Source organism: Nicotiana tabacum, chromosome 11 (assembly GCF_000715075.1).
Source record: "Nicotiana tabacum cultivar K326 chromosome 11, ASM71507v2, whole genome shotgun sequence".
NCBI lineage: Eukaryota > Viridiplantae > Streptophyta > Magnoliopsida > Solanales > Solanaceae > Nicotiana > Nicotiana tabacum.
In genome coordinates, this window is record NC_134090.1 from 40112473 (window position 1) to 40131975 (window position 19503).

A 19503-nucleotide genomic window follows, 5' to 3' on the forward strand; every position below is an offset into this window, starting at 1 on the left:
GGCTGCAACTTACAGAAGAAAGACAGTTTACACCATTGGAAATAAACACTAATTCAACAGAGGTAATTAGAATGCTAATCAATGGGAACCTCCCTTTTGACTCACTTATTCATGAATGCAGGTCAATCGTCCAAAGACTAAGTGCCGTGATCCACAGCTACAGGGAGACCAGCAAAGTTGCTGATCTGCTGGCCAAGGAGGGCACCAACAAGAATTTTTTTGAAGATATTTTTGTAACAACAGTTCCTCTGGTGTTTGTCAAGCATGTATTTTGGGCAGACATTGTAGGAACTGTTTTTGAAAGACAAATTATGGACTGTAATATTACTAACGATAGCCAGGTAGTAGGGGATTTGATATATCCACCCGCAAACAATCCGTCTGTAAACCCTAACGGGTAGCTTTTTTATAATATGCATCCAGTTTAACAAAAAAAAAACTAGTTTTTTTATAATAAATAAAGTACAAGAAGCGAAAAAGCAAAACAGAAAACCCTTAAAACCTTTTCTCCTTTAAATCCTTCACAATCCACTTGCTCTGCTCTGGACACTACATTCTACTTCGCTTCGTCGATTTTAAGGTAAGAAATTTTGCTTTACATAGTATTTATGCCCCTTTTTTCTTGGGTTATTTCTTGTTTGATTTCGTTGGTTTCTTCTTTTAATGTTTCTCGGAAATTTGTTGAGTGAATGCTAGTCTAATTCGTTGTTCTGCCTCTTTGAGCTGTTAGTTTTGTTGTAGTATTATATTTGTCTTGCAGTTTAGCCCCGACCCCAATGACTAATTTCAATAATTAAGGGGCTAAATCAATAATTTTCAACCAATTTTCAGTTACTATAGTAATGGTTATAATGTAGTTTCGTGTTTTTAAGTTTTAATTTTGTTTTTTCAGAAGATTTTCCATCTTTCTTTCGTGGAGGCTATTCTTGCATTTTTCCCATTTCTTTGACCACATAATGTTCAATTTTGGACGTTCAAGGTGAGGGAAGGAGAAAATTTCCACTCTTAAAATGTTCTGTATTTTTAACATAGTACTGTTTTTGGTTTTGCTGATTAAATTTCTTTTTTTTTTTGGAAAAAAAAAAGAGACTGAGGAAACGATTAGATATCATATTGCTAAGAAATGCTGCTGATAAAGGAAAACCTGGTAGTTTGAGTTTTTACTGATAGGATTAATTTTCTGTACTCAGAGTTGGAAATAGTCGAGCGCAAGGCTCTTAACCTTATGGTCGGGGGTTCGAGCCCCCGGTGACAGTCTATTAGAAACAGTCTCTCTAACCCTCAATTTAGGGGTAAGGTCTGCATACACACCACTATCCTTAGACCCCATGTGTGAGATTATACTGGGTTTGTTGTTGTTGTAGAGTTGGCAATGGTAGAAGTTTCCAATTTCGAGCTTTTTTTTTGGGGGGTTGGGGGGTGGGGAAGTGGATGGGGGAGGATTAACATGTTGAGTGAAAAAGATCTTTTCCTTTCTTTGAGGGATGAATGGTAGGTGAGTGATTTCATCGACGAGCTATTAACGATGGACTTGAAACTTATTCCTGCTTCATAATCCCTTTTTTTTTATGTGTTCGGAGATACAACAATAGGAAAAGATGGAGATAGTATCTCCAATTTGAAATGGAGATACTATTTTGCATCTATTTTTTGACTCCACATTTCAAGTATTTTAGTTCTGCTATTTTGTGTTTGAGAAAAGTGGTGGTTAAGAAGTCTTATGTTCTTATTGTAAAATGTTAACCACAAAGCAGGGAGTAAGAAGGCGAACAATTTCGCAGCCCTAGCCCTGATGGTTGAGGTATGGTGGTCCTTGTTGGGGGCTGCTATTCCTGCCATTGTGGCTGGTCAAGCTTACAGAATTAGGAGAAAATCATGCCGAGGAGCAGAGGATCAAGAGTGCAAAGGGGCAGGGAGAAGAGTACTGATGATATTTTCGTGTGCGAGAGAGTCTGTACATCAAAGAGAATGTTGAAGAAGGTGGGTGCATTTTCCAAGGATCCAATCCCCGACACTTGCGTTACCGTATGTGGCGTATCAGAACTTGATGCTTGCTCCGATGCATGTGCTCGCACTGTCTGTGTTGACCAGCATCAAGTCCCAAACTGGAATGACGTCTGCCTCAAGAGATGTCAAAGTGAATGCCTCAAGCTTTCCTCTTCTTTCTCTTCATGATACTGTACCCGTTTTTACATTATGATTTCTTTGCCAAACTTGTTGAGGCACCATTCTCAAGCTTGGGTCAAATGGTATGTTTTCCTTTTTGCATGTCTTCTCAACTTTGTTACAACTTATCTCACTTTTAGATCAATGGTTTGTCAGCTTGTACCTATAGTTCAGATATAGCCAGTTATGGTGTTATTTTGATGGACTTTCAGCCATTGTAATATCAAAGTGTTATTTCTGGTTTTCTCGATATCAAATTGGAGCAGTTGTTAACTTTAATACAAGAGAAACCATAGGTGCAAAATGAACACCACCTCTTTGGAGTTCCGAAAGGATTCTGGGATGTTTGGATTAGGATATAGGTTATTGGGACCGGGGAAGATGGGTGGATTATAGAGCTAGGGTTGGGGCAAATCGAAGGCCCATCGGGATTGGGCATGGACGAGCCTCGACTGGGCCAGCATTGATGAAAAAAGAAAACTTCCCTCATTGCGTCTCCTCGCCCAAGAGCTCCCCGGCGACGACAGAGGAAGCAACCCGTCTGTTGGGGCGGGGTTGCTTTTTTCTTTCACAATAAGACCTGGACGTAGCTTACAAGTTTACGTCCATCTCGGGTCGGGTACAGGTCCGCCAGGGGCAAATAAGAGCTCGTCGAACCGTCATTCTTTACTTCTGAGGTCAATCAATCGATAGTCCTCCAATTTCTTCTCGAAAGCCTGTTTATAAGAAATAGCTTATGCCACTCGTATTGCCCCGAATCGACAAAAGAGGCTTGGATTGGAGATTCTTGTGTAAACATTCAAGTCGACAATAGGCTTTCTAGACAGCCAGTGGACTCTGGAAACCAATACCAATGATTTCGTGCCGCTAAGAGTAACGTAGCACAGAAAACCGGACTCACCAAGGATGGCGAATGGGCAATACGTAGAGGGTGCTCCGCTTCCTATGGATTGTTTTATAGCGGTACGATTATGATGCTTGCTTCATAATTCAATAAGCAAAGTCCAATCAGTTATCCCTAATTCTTGTGAACTTTTACAGTAATCAAAATTGAATTGTAGACAAATTGACAAACTTATGATGCTATAAAAGATATAGAAAGAAAAAAAAGAGTAAAGATATTACACTACAGAAGTGAAAGGAGGAAAAGCTAGGTTTTTCTCTGTTTTCTTGGTACATATAATTTTTAGAGCTCATCATGTCCAGAAAAGACAGTATCCATTATTTTCTCAGCTGTTTTGTGTCCTCCAGATACAGTATCCTTCACTTTCTCAGCTGTTTTCTGCACTTTCTGCTCCATCATCTCAGCAGCCAATTTCGCGGTTTCTTCTACTGTCTCTTTGCTCTTTTCAAAACTCTTCTGAGTAGCCTCCTTCATCCTCTCTCCAGCACCTCCATTAGCCTTGCCATCATCCCTGCTCCTCAAACTGTCCATTTTTTTAATCAAAAAGATTAACTTCTGAATTCATTTTCAAAAGTATCGTACCATGGAAAACAAAAAGAACAGAAAAAAGAGAACCCCATCAAGGCAGAGTTACCAAAGGCAGATTCAGAATTTAAACTCTAAGGGTTTATCGTTTAAGGTTTTTAGTGTTGAATCTATTATATTTTTAAAATTATGGGATCACACTTACTATTTGTTATAATTTTTGTGAGTTTTTACATATAAATTAATATACCGTATCGAAAATACAGGGTTCAGATGAACCCGGCGCTATAAGGTTAATGTACATGACTAGTGAACCAATCTTCCTAAACATTAGGTTCACCGACTACAATGATAATCGTCCAATGGAACTAAGCATGCCACAGAAGATGAAGCAGGTATGTTATAATATAAGAAATCGAAGTATCTAGGGATTTGACCGATTGTTCGCATCATATTTCAGGTTCTCTGTTGTACTCTCAAAAAAGGGTTGGTTTAACCTTTCCCTAAATTGTTGTATAAAATGATCAATAACGTTCACAAACCTATTGGTCCTGCATAATATAGAGAACTACCACGTACCATAAAAGAACAACTAAAAAAGGTAGCTCGATGCACGAAGTATTCCGTATTCATGTAGGGTCCGGAGAAGGGTCGCACCCCAATGGGGTGTAATGTAGGCAGCCTACCTTAATGCAAGCCGGTTTCATGGCTCAAACCCATGACCTATAGGTTACACGAGAATGACTTTACCGTTGCTCCAATGTAACCACAAAAGAACAACTAAATCATTCAAATATACCAAAGAAAAGAAAGAAAGAGAAATGGACAATAGAACTTACTCTACATTTGGAGGAAAATACTTAAGCTGGAGTTGATTGATATAAGACTTAACCATATCCCAAGAACGCCAAGAAGATGTAACCAACATAGAATAGGCTTCTTCTAGCATTTGTGTGGGAGATTGATCTTTTTGTTTAGCTTTGACATTGTTCCGATAATGAGCAGCATCACTAGCTGTGTGAATAATTCCATAGGAAAATATAGTAAGACAAAAAAGAGTAACTACACTAAGTTTTCTAAAAAATTCCATGTTTTTTTAATTGTTTCCCCAATTTGGAAAAGATGAAAACTTTTTGAAGGTGAAGTGGTTATTGTGTTAATATGATAAATCCATATTGTTTGGGGTTGCGGCCTGTTTAAGGTGAGTATTTTATTTTAACTCAGTGGAGGCACTAGTTGCGTTAATTATTTGTGATAGCTACGCGCTATAAGTGTGCATATATGTGAGGTTTGAGCCAATGTGCGGGCATCGAGGCAAGTATTCATACTCGAAAGAATGCTTACGCTATGATATGTTTAGAGTTGACTGTTAAGCGTAAAGTTATAATGTTTCTCGTGTTCATACCTTTGTTGAGAACTATCTAGGCTACATTTGAGGTTACAAAGAGGCTAATTCCCTTGAATAAATGGGGTAGTTACTATTTCTACGTTACCTTGCCGATTTGAAGTGTGATACCAGACTTTGCATATGCTTACGCTATGGGGTGTTATTTATACCAGTCCAGGAGCATGGGAATCTTATTTCATTATCATATACATGTGTACTTGTTTAATTTCTCCTGCATGATATGCCGGGACTGGAGGCCTGTGACCATGTCAGGCGATTTATATTATTGGCACGTGAGTTGTCCATGCCATGTGTGGGAATTCTATTTCTATGATAATTTATCTGATTTATTAATTTTCTTCCTCTACAATTGTGCACATGCGCCTACAGTTATCCTCTTCACGAAATTTGAGGAGTTGGTTGTAACATTGCGGTTATGGTGGTGCTTGTTGAACTTGCAATACGATTCTCTTCCTTGAGACATCTCCCATATTTGGGTACAAGGATTGTGCAGTTGTAGCTTGAGTTATTTTGATGTGGCGTGTCTGTGGGATAGTTGTGTTTAATAATATAAGGTCATTGGACCTAGAATGGGTACTATCAGGTTTGATTACGGTATATTCGGGAGGATAATATTGAAAGTCGGCTTAGAAAAGGATTATGGTTCTGGTTGGGGCGAGAGAGCTCCATGACTTGTTGGTCTGATAAGGGGTCATGAGATTTCTGCATGTTTCTTTTATTATCAGTAGTGTACGAAGGTTTTGGAACAAGGTTTGGCTTGATATGAGGTTTAATACTTGTGCTTGGTTGGTTTGGAGTAATTACTGTGATCAGGAATGGTGCTGCGAGTATGTGAGTTGTGTAGTATGTAATGTGATTATATCTGAGGTTATGGTTATGGCTTGATACAACTTGTTCAGACTTATACAGTGTAGATGTGAGATTTAGATCGTCGAAAGAATTCTGGGTGTTAGAAATTGGGCTCCAAGTTTTGGGCTAAGGTTAAAATAATGATTTTCAGTTATGTTATGTTGTCAGACCTATATAGAATAGGCTGACGTGGGATCACCCCCAGGTATGTGCATTGTAAGGAGGAACAGTGATTTAAAGGCTTAGGAACAACTCTTGACACGTTCGAGGACGAACGTATGTTTAAGTGGGGGAGATTGTAAGGACCTAACCGGTTGTTTTGAGCATTTACGCTCCTTTCAACTGTTTGAAGTCTTGAATAACTTCCTACGAGGTATTATGACTTGTGTGAATTTTTGGTTTTGGTTTTAACGTATTTCGGAGTTAGCTTGGAAGAATGAATTTCATGTTAGAAGTTTAAGTTGAGATAGTTGACCGGATATTGACTTATATGTAAACGGCCCCGGAATAGAATTTTGATGATTCCAATAGCTCCCTATGGTGATTTTGGACTTAGAAGCGTGTCCGAAAAATTATTTGGAAGCCCGTAGTTAAATTAGACTTGAAATGACTAAAATAGAAATTTAAGCTTGGAAGTTTGACCGTGGAGTTGACTTTTTGATATCGAGGTCCGAATTTGATTCTGGAAATTTGAATAGGTCCGCTATGTCATTTATGACCTGTGTGCAAAATTTGAAGTCAATCAGACTTGATTTGATAGGTTTCGACATCGAATGTAGAATTTGGAATCTGTTAGTTTTGAATAGGGTGCGATTCGTGTTTTAGTGTTACTTGTTAGTATACTTGGTTGGGGTCCCATGGGCTCGGATGAGTTTGAAAGAGTTTTTGGAAGAGTTTGGTGTTTTGAGCATAATCATGTAATGATCCAAAGGTCCATTTTTAGTTCTAGAGATCGAAATTCGATTTTGAGATTTCCGGAATTTTGAAAATGAATTACAGGAGTGATCTAGGAAGTTTGTTCTAATTTCATCAAGTCGCAATTATGCTTTTAGCGCGAAACATGAGTTAATTGTTTAACGAGTGAAATTGGTATCGCATTGAGAAAATGAGCTCCGAATTGAGTTTCAATTGAACGACTAGGTTCGTATTATTATTTTTGTGACTCATAGGAACAAGAATCGTCGATTCCGAGTTCGTATGATTGAGTTAGAGCCTTTTTAGTGAAGAAAATAACTGCTGGTGCAAGCAAGTTCTGGTGTAGACTTTTAGTGACGGAAAATGGACTTTTAGTGACGGATGGACAGAAATTTAAGGACCAAAAATGGTCATTTCCTTCATTTCGTTTTGGATTTTTGGAGCACGGTTCTTAAGTGATTTTGAGGATTTTTTCACGACTTTGACTTGGGTAATTTTCCTATATCCAAAAGTGATTGTATTTCATAAATCTATGGTTATATTCATCATTTATTTCGGATTTAAATGGAAGAAATCAAGATTTTCGCAAAAGTTTTCAAGAACGAAATTTTTAGATTTGGAGGTCGAGTAGTTATCAGAATTTGATAAAATTGGTATGGTTGGACTCGTAATTGAATGAGTTATCGGATTTTGTGAGTTTCGTCGGATTCCTAGATGTAGGCCCCACAGGCAATTTTGAGTTAAATTTTGGATTTTATTGAAAAATTAGTATTTTCATATGGAATTAATTCCTATAATTAGTATTGACTAACTTGAATTAACTATGACTAGATTTGAGGAGTTCAGAGGCCGATTCACAAGGAAAAGGCATAGCAGAATAAAGAATTATAAAGTTGAAGGCAAGTAACAGTTCTAAATTTGGTCTTGTGGATATGAAACCCCGGATTATGTGTTATATGATCAGTTTTGGAGGTGACTCACATGCTAGGTGATGGGCGTGTGGGTGTGCACCATATGAATTGTGACTTGGTCAAATTCCATGGAACTGTGTAGTTGGATAATCTGTGGTTATCTGTACATTCTCCATGTAATAGAGAAATTGAACCACAAATCATGTTTAGATTATGTGTTGTCACTGTAGGGACCCACATAGGTCGTGTACATGTTGAATTATCTGCTAAATTATTGTTTTGTACTCAGTCACAGTTTACTTGTTTATTTTATCTCAGTCTCTATTATTTATCATTGATGCATCATATTATTATTGTTTCGGCTGATTATCATGAATATTGAGAGCCCGAGAGACTTGAGAGATTTATGATTGAGTGAGGACGAGAGCCTGATTGTGAGATATTATACTATAGCTTGTGAGTTATCCGTGCAGCACGTGAGTTGTCCGTGCAGATCCAGATATTATACTATAGCACGCGAGTTGTCCGTGTAGCACGTGAGTTGTCCTTGCGAATCCAGATATTGATACTATAGCACGTGAGTTGTCCGTGCAGCACGTGAGTTATCCGTGCAGATCCATATATTATACTATAGCACGTGAGTTGCCTGTGCGAATTATAGCTTCGGATAAAGGAGCCCCGCCGGAGTTTGTACACCCCCAGTGAGCGCAGGTACCTACTAATTGCAAGTGATGAGTGCTGAGAAAATGAAATGGCTGAGTGACTGTGGTCCTGAGAGGACGCATATGATTTCATTCTTTTTGCACTACAATTGTCATATATTAATGTGTTAGAAATTTCTGAAAGATATTATCTTTTTTTTTTCCAGTCAAACTTGATATGAAATTACTGTTGAGTGTTAAATGTTGAACATGAAAGCATGCCCTAAATCTTATGTTGGAAATTACTGTAATTGGACTCAGTTGTGAAGCTCGTCACTATCTTCAGCTCATTATTTAGTATTGTTACTTGCTGAGTTGGTTGTACTCATACTACACCATGTACCTCGTGTGCAGATCCAGTTACCTTCGGACACGGCAGTTGCTAGTTTTTCGGAGCTTTATCTGCGGAGACTATCGAAGTAGCAGCTTGGCGTCCGCAGACCTTGGCTCTCTGTCCTTTCAGTTATTTGTACTGCTCTATATTTCCAGACAGTGTTCTATCTGTCAGACTATGTTATCATTTAGATGCTCATGTACTCAGTGACACCGGATTTTTGGAGTGTTTTATGTCGGTATTAATGAGATTTTGTATTGACATAAATATTATATTTTTAAACTTAAAAGAAATTGTAGTTTATTGAGGTTGTCGGTTTGCCCAGTATCGAGATAGGCGCAAGACAGGTGGGATTTTGGGTCGTGACATAGTCAATCTGACAAAAGTACCTTAGCTGAAGTACATAAAGTTCCGGCATAATATGTTGTATTATGTAACTCCTGCGTATAAACTTCTAGCATATTATGGTGGAACTCCAGTCTCCAGCACATTATCAATTCCAGTAGATTATGGTGGACTCTCATATGTAAAAAATTTGAACTCGAGCATATTATGTTGGAATTTTTCTAGATTTTTAAGGCTCTTTTGTCCAAATTTTATTTTCACATAAAAAAGTTGCTAAATTTCGATTAATTTTGAAACTATGACTAATTTTTAATTAGCAATTTTATGATTTTCCCCCTTCATTTCAGGATTGCATCATGGGCTTTGTCGCTTAATAAGGTTTGCGCATTTAGTTCTATTTTACATGCCACTTGATTTTAGTTAAGTGACGATTTATCAAATTTTGGTGGACATATTACTTTGGCATTTGTGCTTGCGAGTAAAACATTCAATTTGATAAATTACTCGAAGTGCAAAAATTTAAATGCGCAAACTTATTCTGCTGTTAAAAATTGAAACTTTACCTTACATTCACTTAGATAAAGGGTAAGGCTCTCTCTTTTATTTTCACTTCCCCTTTTCCAAACTAATTATAGCTCCACAACAATAATAGCATATTTAGTGTATTTTTATAAGTGGGATCTAGGAAGGATAGTGTGTACGCGACGGTGAAGAAAAATCGGACTATTCGGGGGAGGCTGGAGTGATCCTCAGACCGATGGCCAGTCTAAGAGGACCATCCAGACATTGGAGGCTCCTGACGGTTCCCTTGCAGCTAAAAGAATGAGATAGAACACCTTTTCTGACATCAGGAGATGAAAGCAGTCAAGACGCCAAAGATCGGTGATGTTGTCATGATAAGTGTGGGAAATCGATAGTGTACTCGATGATTGAAGGGCCTATCGACTTGCATTAACTTCCCGTGGCAATAGGGCGACCTTTCGTACTACTGCTGAATCCATGGGCAGGAAAGAGACAACCTGGGAAGCATCTAACTAGTAAGCCCTTCTATTCCGACTTTCCCAGAGCCTCCGGTAGCACAGCCGAGACAGCGACGGGTTCTCTGCCCCTGCTCATTCTTCAACAGGCACGCGGTCAGAGCCCTGGCTCCTCTCAATGCTTGGGAGCTTACAGTTTCATGTTCTGTTTCACTTCAAGGAAAGTACAAACATAACAATTTTGAAAAAGAGATACGGTAATGAAAAAGCTATAGAAAGAGAAGAAATAACAAAAATAAAAAAAATAAAATAACTGAGCAAAACAAATAATAGGTAATAATAGAACTCTAAAAATATGGAATAGATAATACTAGATCTACAAGTATGGAAAACAAATACAAGCATGAAAAAGAAAAATGCTCGACTATTTACTATCTACTATGTTAATCCCCGGCCTTCACACCTTTCGCTTTCCAAAAGATTTTTTGAAAGAAAAGGAATAAGAGAAAGAAATTTTAAATTCTACTTTTAATACTCTCTTCGGTTCACAATAAGTAACCAATTTGCTTTGTGCACATCCATTAAGGAAATACAAAATTCTAGACAAAAATAGTTAGTTTGACTAAACTGCCCTTAATTAAATGTTGCAACATAGTTAATGTGAGGAGTAAAAGACTTTTTAGGGATACGTACATAAGTGTAATTTTGGAAAAACAAATTGAATTTTTTTCTTAATTATATAAATGAACACTTATTTTGGACCAAAATAAAAAAATAAATTGATCATTTATTATGGACAGGAGGAATAATAAACTTTTCATAACTTATGGATTAGATCTTAAAATCTTGACAAGAATTCAAATTATTAAGGGAGTAAAGTGGGAATTAAAAAAAGATCTTAAATTTGCAATACCTAATTTCCTAATTCGGCAATTTTAGCAAAGGACTTTTTTATTTTATTTTTTATAATAAATAAAGTACAAGAAGCGAAAAAGCAAAACAGAAAACCCTTAAAACCCTTTCTTCTTTAAATCCTTCACAATCCACTTGCTCTGCTCTGGACACTTCATTCTACTTCGCTTCGTCGATTTTAAGGTAAGAAGTTTTGCTTTACATAGTATTTATGCCCCTGTTTTCTTGGTTTATTTCTTGTTTGATTTCGTTGGTTTCTTCTTTTAATGTTTCTCGGAAATTTGTTGAGTGAATGCTAGTCTAATTCGTTGTTCTGCCTCTTTGAGCTGTTAGTTTTGTTGTAGTATTATATTTGTCTTGCAGTTTAGCCCCGACCCCAAGGACTAATTTCAATAATTAAGGGGCTAAATCAATAATTTTCAACCAATTTTCAGTTACTATAGTAATGGTTATAATGTAGTTTCGTGTTTTTAAGTTTTAATTTTGTTTTTCCAGAAGATTTTCCATCTTTCTTTCGTGGAGGCTATTCTTGCATTTTTCCCATTTCTTTGACCACATAATGTTCAATTTTGGACGGAAGGAGAAAATTTCCACTCTTAAAATGTTCTGTATTTTTAACATAGTACTGTTTTTGGTTTTGCTGATTATTTAAAAAAAAAAAAAAAGAGACTGAGGAACGGATTATATATCGTATTGCTAAGAAACGCTGCTGATAAAGGAAAACCTGGTAGTTTGAGTTTTTACTGATAGGATTAATTTTCTGTACTTAGAGTTGGAAATAGTCAATCGCAAGGCTCTTAACCTTGTGGTCGGGGGTTCGAGCCCCCGGTAGCTGTCTATTAGAAACAGTCTCTCTAACCCTCAATTTAGGGGTAAGGTCTGCATACACACCACTATCCTTAGACCCCATGTGTGAGATTATACTGGGTTTGTTGTTGTTGTAGAGTTGGCAATGGTAGAAGTTTCCAATTTCGAGCTTTTTTTTTGGGGGGTTGGGGGTTTTTTTTTTTGGGGGGGGAGGATTAGCATGTTGAGTGAAGAAAGATCTTTTCCTTTCTTTGAGGGATGAATGGTAGGTGAGTGATTTCATCGACGAGCTATTAACGATGGACTTGAAACTTATTCCTGCTTCATAATCCTTTTTTTTTTATCTGTGTTCGGAGATACAACAATAGGAAAAGATGGAGATAGTATCTCCAATTTGAAATGGTTTCCTTTTCCTGTTTTGATTCCTTGATTCAATCTAGTGATGCAATTGTGGTTAATTGACACGGATATACTTTGAGATAAATTGTTGTGGCGTTCGTTATCACTCTAAATGAAGATGACATTGACACCCCACTTATAAGATGTATTCTGTGCTATTTATGCTCTATCCCTTAGCTATTGACAGAATCATACCAGATAATGCTTATACAATCAGCTGAACCTTGCAGATAAACTAAACAACGAACATTTGTTGTCATGAATCTCAGCCTTGTATTCTTCTCACTCAGGACTCATTCATTATAATGTTGATTTGATTAAGCATTGTATTCAAACAATTGTGTAACCACAAAGCAGGGAGTAAGAAGGCGAACAATTTCACAGCCCTAGCCCTGATGGTTGAGGTATGGTGGTCCTTGTTGGGGGCTGCTATTCCTGCCATTGTAGCTGGTCAAGCTTACAGAATTAGGAGAAATCATGCCGAGGAGCAGAGAATCAAGAGTGCAAGGGGCAGGGAGAAGAGTACTGATGATATTTTCGTGTGCGAGAGAGTCTGTACATCAAAGAGGATGTTGAAGAAGGTGGGTGCATTTTCCAAGGATCCAATCCCCGACACTTGCGTTACCGTATGTGGCGTATCAGAACTTGATGCTTGCTCCGATGCCTGTGCTCGCACTGTCTGTGTTAACCAGCATCAAGTCCCAAACTGGAATGACGTCTGCCTCAGGAGATGTCAAAGTGAATGCCTCAAGCTTTCCTCTTATTTCTCTTCTTGATACTGTACCTGTTTTTACATGATGATTTCTTTGCCAAACTTGTTGAGGCACCATTCTCAAGCTTGGGTCAAATGGTATGTTTTCTTTTTTGCATGTCTTCTCAACTTTGTTACAACTTATCTCACTTTTAGATCAATGGTTTGTCAGCTTGTACCTATAGTTCAGATATGGCCAGTTATGGTGTTATTTTGATGGACTTTCAGCCATTGTAATATCAAAGTGTTGATGTAGTTTATTTCTGGGTTTCTCGATATCAAATTCGAGCAATTGTTAACTTTAATACAAGAGAAACCATATGTGCAAAATGAACACCACCTCTTTGGAGTTCCGAAAGGATTCTGGGATGTTTGGATTAGGATATAGGTTATTGGGACTGGGGAAGACGGGTGGATTATAGAGCTAGAGTAGGGGCAAATCGAAGGCCCATCGGGATTGGGCATGAACGAGCCTCGACTGGGCCAGCATTGATGAATGAACAAAAACTTCCCCTATCGCGTCTCCTCGCCAAGACCTCCCCGGCGACGACAGAGGAAGCAACCCGTCTGCTGTGGCGGGGCGCCTTTTTTCTTTCACAATAACACCTGGACGATTATCCCTACCTTTGGTAGCTTACGAGTTTACGTCCATCCCTGGTCAGGTACAAGTCCGCCGGGGGCGAATAAGAGCTCGGCGAACCGCCATTCTTTACTTCCGGGGTCAATCAATCGGCAGTCCTCCAATTTCTTCTCGAAAGCCTGTTTATAAGAAATAGCTTATGCCACTCGTATTGCCCCGGATTGATAAAAGAGTTGGAGAGTGTGAACATTCAAGTCGACAATCAGCTTTCTAGACAGCTGGTGGACTTTGAAACCAATACCAATGATTTCGCTGGATCTAAGAATAACGTAGCACAGAAAACCGGACTCACCAAGGATGGCGAATGGGCAATACGTAGAGGGTGCTCCGCTTCCTATGGATTGTTTTATAGCGGTACGATTACGATGCTTGCTTCATAATTCAATAAGCAAAGTCCAATCAGTTATCCCTAATTCTTGTGAACTTTTACAGTAATCAAAATTGAATTGTAGACAAATTGACAAACTTATGATGCTATAAAAGATATAGAAAGAAAAAAAAGAGTAAAGATATTACACTACAGAAGTGAAAGGAGGAAAAGCTAGGTTTTTCTCTGTTTTCTTGGTACATATAATTTTTAGAGCTCATCATGTCCAGAAGAGACAGTATCCATTATTTTCTCAGCTGTTTTGTGTCCTCCAGATTCAGTATCCTTCACTTTCTCAGCTGTTTTCTGCACTTTCTGCTCCATCATCTCAGCAGCCAATTTCGCGGTTTCTTCCACTGTCTCTTTGCTCTTTTCAAAACTCTTCTGAGTAGCCTCCTTCATCCTCTCTCCAGCACCTCCATTAGCCTTGCCATCATCCCTGCTCCTAAAACTGTCCATTTTTATTTCAAAAAGATTAGCTTCTCAACTCATTTTCAAAATAACTACTTTGGCGTCGTACCATGAAAAAAGGAACAGAAAAAGAGTACAACCCCGTCAAGGTAGAGTTACCAGAGGCGGATCCAAAATTTCAACTCTATACATTCATCCTTGAAGGTGTTTAGTGTTGAACCTATTATATTTTTAAAATTATGGGATCAGACTTACTATTTGTTGCACTTTTTTGTCAGTTTTTACGCATAAATTTATGTACCGTATCGAAAGTAAAAGATTAAGATGAACCCGACAGGCTGAGGTACATGACTAGTGAACAAATCTTGAGAGTAAAGCATGATGCATTCTTCCTAAACATTAGGTTCACCAACTACAATTATAGTCGTCCAATGGAACTAAGTATACCACAGAAGATGAAACATGCATGTATCAATATAAGAAATCGGAGTATCTAGGGATTTGACTGATTGTTCGCATCATATTTCAGGTTCTCTATTGTACTTTCTAAACAGGGTTGGTTTAATCCTTCCCTAAACTTGTTGCATAAAATGATCAATAACGTTCACAAACCTATTGGTCCTGCAAAATATAGAGAACTACCACGTACCGTAAAAGAACAACTAAAAAGGGCAGTTTGGTGCACAAAGTATTTCGTATTCATATAGGGTTCGGGGAACGACCACACTCCAATAGGTGTAACGTAGGCAACCTACCCTAATGCAAGCATCAGAGGCCGGTTTCATGGCTCAAACCCATGACCTATAGGTTACACGAGAATGACTTTACCGTTGCTCCAATGTAACCACAAAAGAACAACTAAATCATTCAAATATACCAAAGAAAAGAAAGAAAGAGAAATGGACAATAGAACTTACTCTACATTTGGAGGAAAATACTTAAGCTGGAGTTGATTGATATAAGACTTAACCATATCCCAAGAACGCCAAGAAGATGTAACCAACATAGAATAGGCTTCTTCTAGCATTTGTGTGGGAGATTGATCTTTTTGTTTGTCTTTGACATTATTCTGATAATGAGCAGCATCACTAGCTGTGTGAATAATTCCAAAGGAAAATATGATAAGACAAAAAAGAGTAACTACAATTAGTTTTCTAAATAATTCCATGTTTTATTAAATTGTTTCCCTAATTTGGAAAAGATGAAACTTTTTGAAGGTGAAGTGGTTATTATCTTAATGGAGATATGGAGTTTTTGTAGGTAATTAGGTGTGTGGAAGTAATGGAGATTCTACAAGAAAGGAAAATGAGGGGTTCATACATGGATTAGTACTCACGTTCGCACATTTGTCAATAGCTCCCAAACGAGAAGAGCAGCAAAAATAGCAAACAGTTTTTCTTTCTACTTATTTAATTTATTTTTTCTACACACGTTTTTTGCAAAAAAGTTAAGAGAAATATATATTTTTAGCCGCTCTAAAAAATAATAGCCTACAAAATATATTTTTCTTTATATATATGTGTATTATATTCATATAATATACATATTTTATACAGTATTTGACTAGCGAGTATATTTATTTTCCGCCGATCGACCACTTCTGTATGTTGCCCTTAAACTAGTTGGATGGTCAAGAGGTCACCTCTAGAATTCTTATGCATGAGTTCAAATCATGGTGATCAATTAAAAAATTAAGATGTGTATTTGCAGAAGCAGATATCGTAGACTAATTAAGAGACTTTTCTTGTAGACTTTCTAAAGCTTGAGATTAGATTTGTGATGCCTTACTTTAACCAAAGAAAACAGAAAATTATGTTAATATAGAAATTCATTCACTTCTGTTCGGTGAATTAATTAAAAATTTCCTATTTTTCATTTTAGGGGGAAAAGAAAAGAACAAGATCCGCAAAAGATTCAAACTCAACTTGAGATCAAACTGTAAAAATTACACGGGGCGCCTTATTTGGTCGTCTCCATTTAACCTATACTCATTTTTTTTAAAAAGTTTTAACTTGTACCCACTTTTTAAACAACTTCAGTCCTCCTCCTCCTCCTCCTCCTCCTCCTCCTCCTCCTTCTTCTTCCGCTGTTGTTGGTGCTGCTATGAAACTTCAGTTCATGGGAATGATTGCCATAAGTATGTTTATCAGATTATTTAAAAATAAATTATAAACAACTTTCTAAAGTAAGTTTTGAAGAAGATGATAGTAACTTGTTAGATTCAACTTTGTATCAATGCATTTTAACCTGTTGTGCTAAATCATTTATCTAGTTTTTTAAGTTACTAATTCTACTTATGATAAACTTATTATCTGTACAAAAAATCAATTACATGAGAGCATAAAACATGTTGAAGTTTAGCAAATATAGAACAAAATTTCAGCTAAAACATGCTAAGTTCAGCAAATAGAGAACAAAACTTCAGCTACTAGAATGCTTAAGTTCAGCAATTACAAACAAAAACTTCAGCCAACACTAAGTTTACGTGAAAAATTTCAGCTAAAACATGCTGAAGTTCAGCAAATAGAGAACAAAAGTTCAGCTACTAGAATGCTTAAATTCAGCAATTACAAACAAAAACTTCAGCAAATAGAGAACAAAACTTCAGCTACTAGAATGCTTAAGTTCAACAATTACAAACAAAAACTTCAGCACACTTGGTTTAGCAGTTTTGGTTACTTCCGGTCCGTCAACTAGAATGCTGAAGTTTTGCGTGATTGCCTTTGCTACTTCAGGCTCGTATGCTGAAGTTACGCGAAAAAGTGGATACGCTTGTAATTTTTTTTGCAAAACGGGTACAAGTTAAAGCGTGACCCAAAAGACAGGTATAGATGCAAATGCCCCGATCAAACTGATACTACTATTCTTGAGAGGTTAAAAAAAAGGAAAAAAAAATGTCAATATCGTAGTGTGTCATTTTATAAGGAAAGTAACATGCCTTAAATAGTGTTTTTATAAAAAGAACAATAGAAGAATGTCGTTGAGTACAATGATGTCAAACTCAGACAACTCTATAACAATTCTTGGTAGTACGTATGATTAAGCTTTAGCGAAAAACTAGGTAATTTGCCCGCGCTTCGCACGATCATAAAAGAATTAATGCAAGCAAATATATAAAAAGATTAGTATGCTTATATGGATTTAGATGTTATCTCTTTATAATGAAAAGAATACACTTATATAAATAAAATATATTTGAGTTGATTCGTAATTTTAATTTAGTTAGAACATATGCTTCTCTATAATTTGTAGTTAATCATATATTACTAATGAAATTTATTTAAGTTATATCGAGTTAAGACAGATTCAAGGAGTATTAATAATAAGAAAAGAGATTAACACTGAAATTACATAAAATTCATCTTAAAATTACTAATAACGTACATAAAAATATTTAAATTATTATTAGTTGTATAATGATTACGAAGATGAAAAATTATATAGATGAAATACACTTCCTGATTAGCAACAAAAAAATCATTAGGGAGAGTACATCCTCTTGCCACTGCTTGCATCACAAATTTTAAAACTTGTGTATTGAAGTATTGTTTTTGGAGGGTACATACCTTGTATATGAAATAAACAAAACAAATACCATTTTGTATTTTTTTTATGTCAGTCAATGAGTTTTGACCAAAAAAAAAAAGAAAAGGTATAGTAATATCACACTCAATAGAAGAACAATAAAACATGTATGAAATATTAAAACAACAAATATCATTTAAATTAATGCATCTATATGCATTACATTCACAAAAATAAATTATGTTTATATTGTCTCATTTTCATGTATTCCTACAAACATTGTAGATACTTCTCCCGTGTAAACAAATCACATGTATAAATGAGTTTCGAAGTAGGTGTGGTAGGAAAAGTAGGATAAATTTTGAATGAAACAACTGGAAAAGACATTAAATGAAGGCAGAGAAAAGAGTGAATGGCCTTTTCTTTAACCTTCTTACCGAGTTGTTTCAACCCCTCAATAGTCGCATCACATTACCCCATCTTCGTATATGATTGTTCACCCTGCCATAACATGATCCGTCCTTCTAGCCTAATGTAGACTTCGTATTTGCATCACGAAAGCAAAGCACTCTATTCCTTATGGGCTTTGAAAGTACCTTTGTGACTTTTGTTGTTTCACTTAGGATACATCATCCTCTAAAAGAAATTTATTGCAGGTGTTGAGAAACAGCAAATAGCCCTCTCGAAAACATCTTCTGGATTCGGTCAATGGTTAGTCCATCAACTGCCTACGCTGTTATTTTACGGCGGATTCAAAACCATAAAGAAGAGATGATTTATTTTGACCAGTCAAAAAAGTTCAAAGTTGGAAATTTTGATACAAATATAGAGAAAAAAAAAATGGATACAAGAATACCTATCGAATGAACGATGAAAAGGAAAATAATATCAAACCTGCATCGATCTCCTAATTCGCTAAATTATCATGAATTTATCAAAGAATTTTTCAGAGTCATAGAATGTGAGAAAAATGACTCAAAGGAATCCCTTTTAGATCTCTTGACAAAGGAAAAAGGAATGACAAATAAAGTTATTAAAATACTCGAAAGCCACAACAAAAATTAAACTACATAATCACATGAAAGGAGATTTTACCTGTCGGAAAGGATGAGAGTGAAAGAGATGGAAAAGTAAGAGAAAAGAGGGAGGCATTTTTTTTCCAGTCAACAGAGGCAACTGTGATTAGGGAGTTAGAAGAGAAGGGGCCTGTCATTATTAAGCAACTGTTGGGAGAAAGAAATAAACAAACAACAGTTAGGTTTCTTATACAAAATAAGAGAAACGTAAAAATAGGGGGAAAAATGCAAAATTGTCAAAAAATGGAGAAAAAAGATAAATACAATTGCTGGGCATTGGAAGGTGCCATATCACCTGGCCAATTTTCAGCTTTATATATATATATATATATATATATATATATATATATATATATATTATCTAGTCCTTTCATTCACAAATTTTATTTAACTAATTATAAGTTGAGAATTCAGTTGAACTTTTATTAGGAGTGTGGATCATCTTCTTTTCCTAAGCCAAACATGTTCTTCGTAACTTCCTCTTACCAACAAATATTTGAAAGGATCATATCCATTAAGGTATTTAATTTGGTCCAATTCTTCCTTGAAATGAAGACGAGCGAAAGTGTCTTACGGTATG

General features: G+C 36.5%; 2 protein-coding genes across 4 annotated transcripts; one reads left to right on the forward strand and one right to left on the reverse strand.

Annotated features, from left to right (window-relative positions):
* The first annotated feature begins 12548 nt into the window (after positions 1–12548).
* Positions 12549–13141, forward strand: LOC107827245 (uncharacterized protein At5g64816). Its single transcript, XM_075224190.1, has 2 exons — positions 12549–12869; positions 13061–13141. The coding sequence occupies exons 1-2, from the start codon at positions 12549–12551 to the stop codon at positions 13139–13141; spliced, it is 402 nt and encodes a 133-aa protein (XP_075080291.1).
* Positions 13142–13924: 783 nt separating this feature from the next.
* LOC107827250 (uncharacterized) lies at positions 13925–19184 on the reverse strand. Of its 3 annotated transcripts, XM_075225019.1 has the most exons (3): positions 18285–19091; positions 15240–15414; positions 13925–14362 (listed from the first exon to the last, which is right to left on the reverse strand). In XM_075225019.1, exons 2-3 carry the CDS (start codon positions 15347–15349, stop codon positions 14122–14124), a joined length of 351 nt encoding a protein of 116 aa, XP_075081120.1. In that variant the 5' UTR covers positions 15350–15414; positions 18285–19091; the 3' UTR covers positions 13925–14121. The 3 variants fall into 3 exon arrangements, 2 of the variants coding, with proteins under 2 accessions (XP_075081120.1, XP_016509834.1); XR_012696512.1 differs by lacking the exon at positions 15240–15414 and having other exon boundaries at positions 18285–19184; XM_016654348.2 differs by lacking the exon at positions 18285–19091 and having other exon boundaries at positions 15240–15755.
* Between the last annotated feature and the right edge of the window lie 319 nt (positions 19185–19503).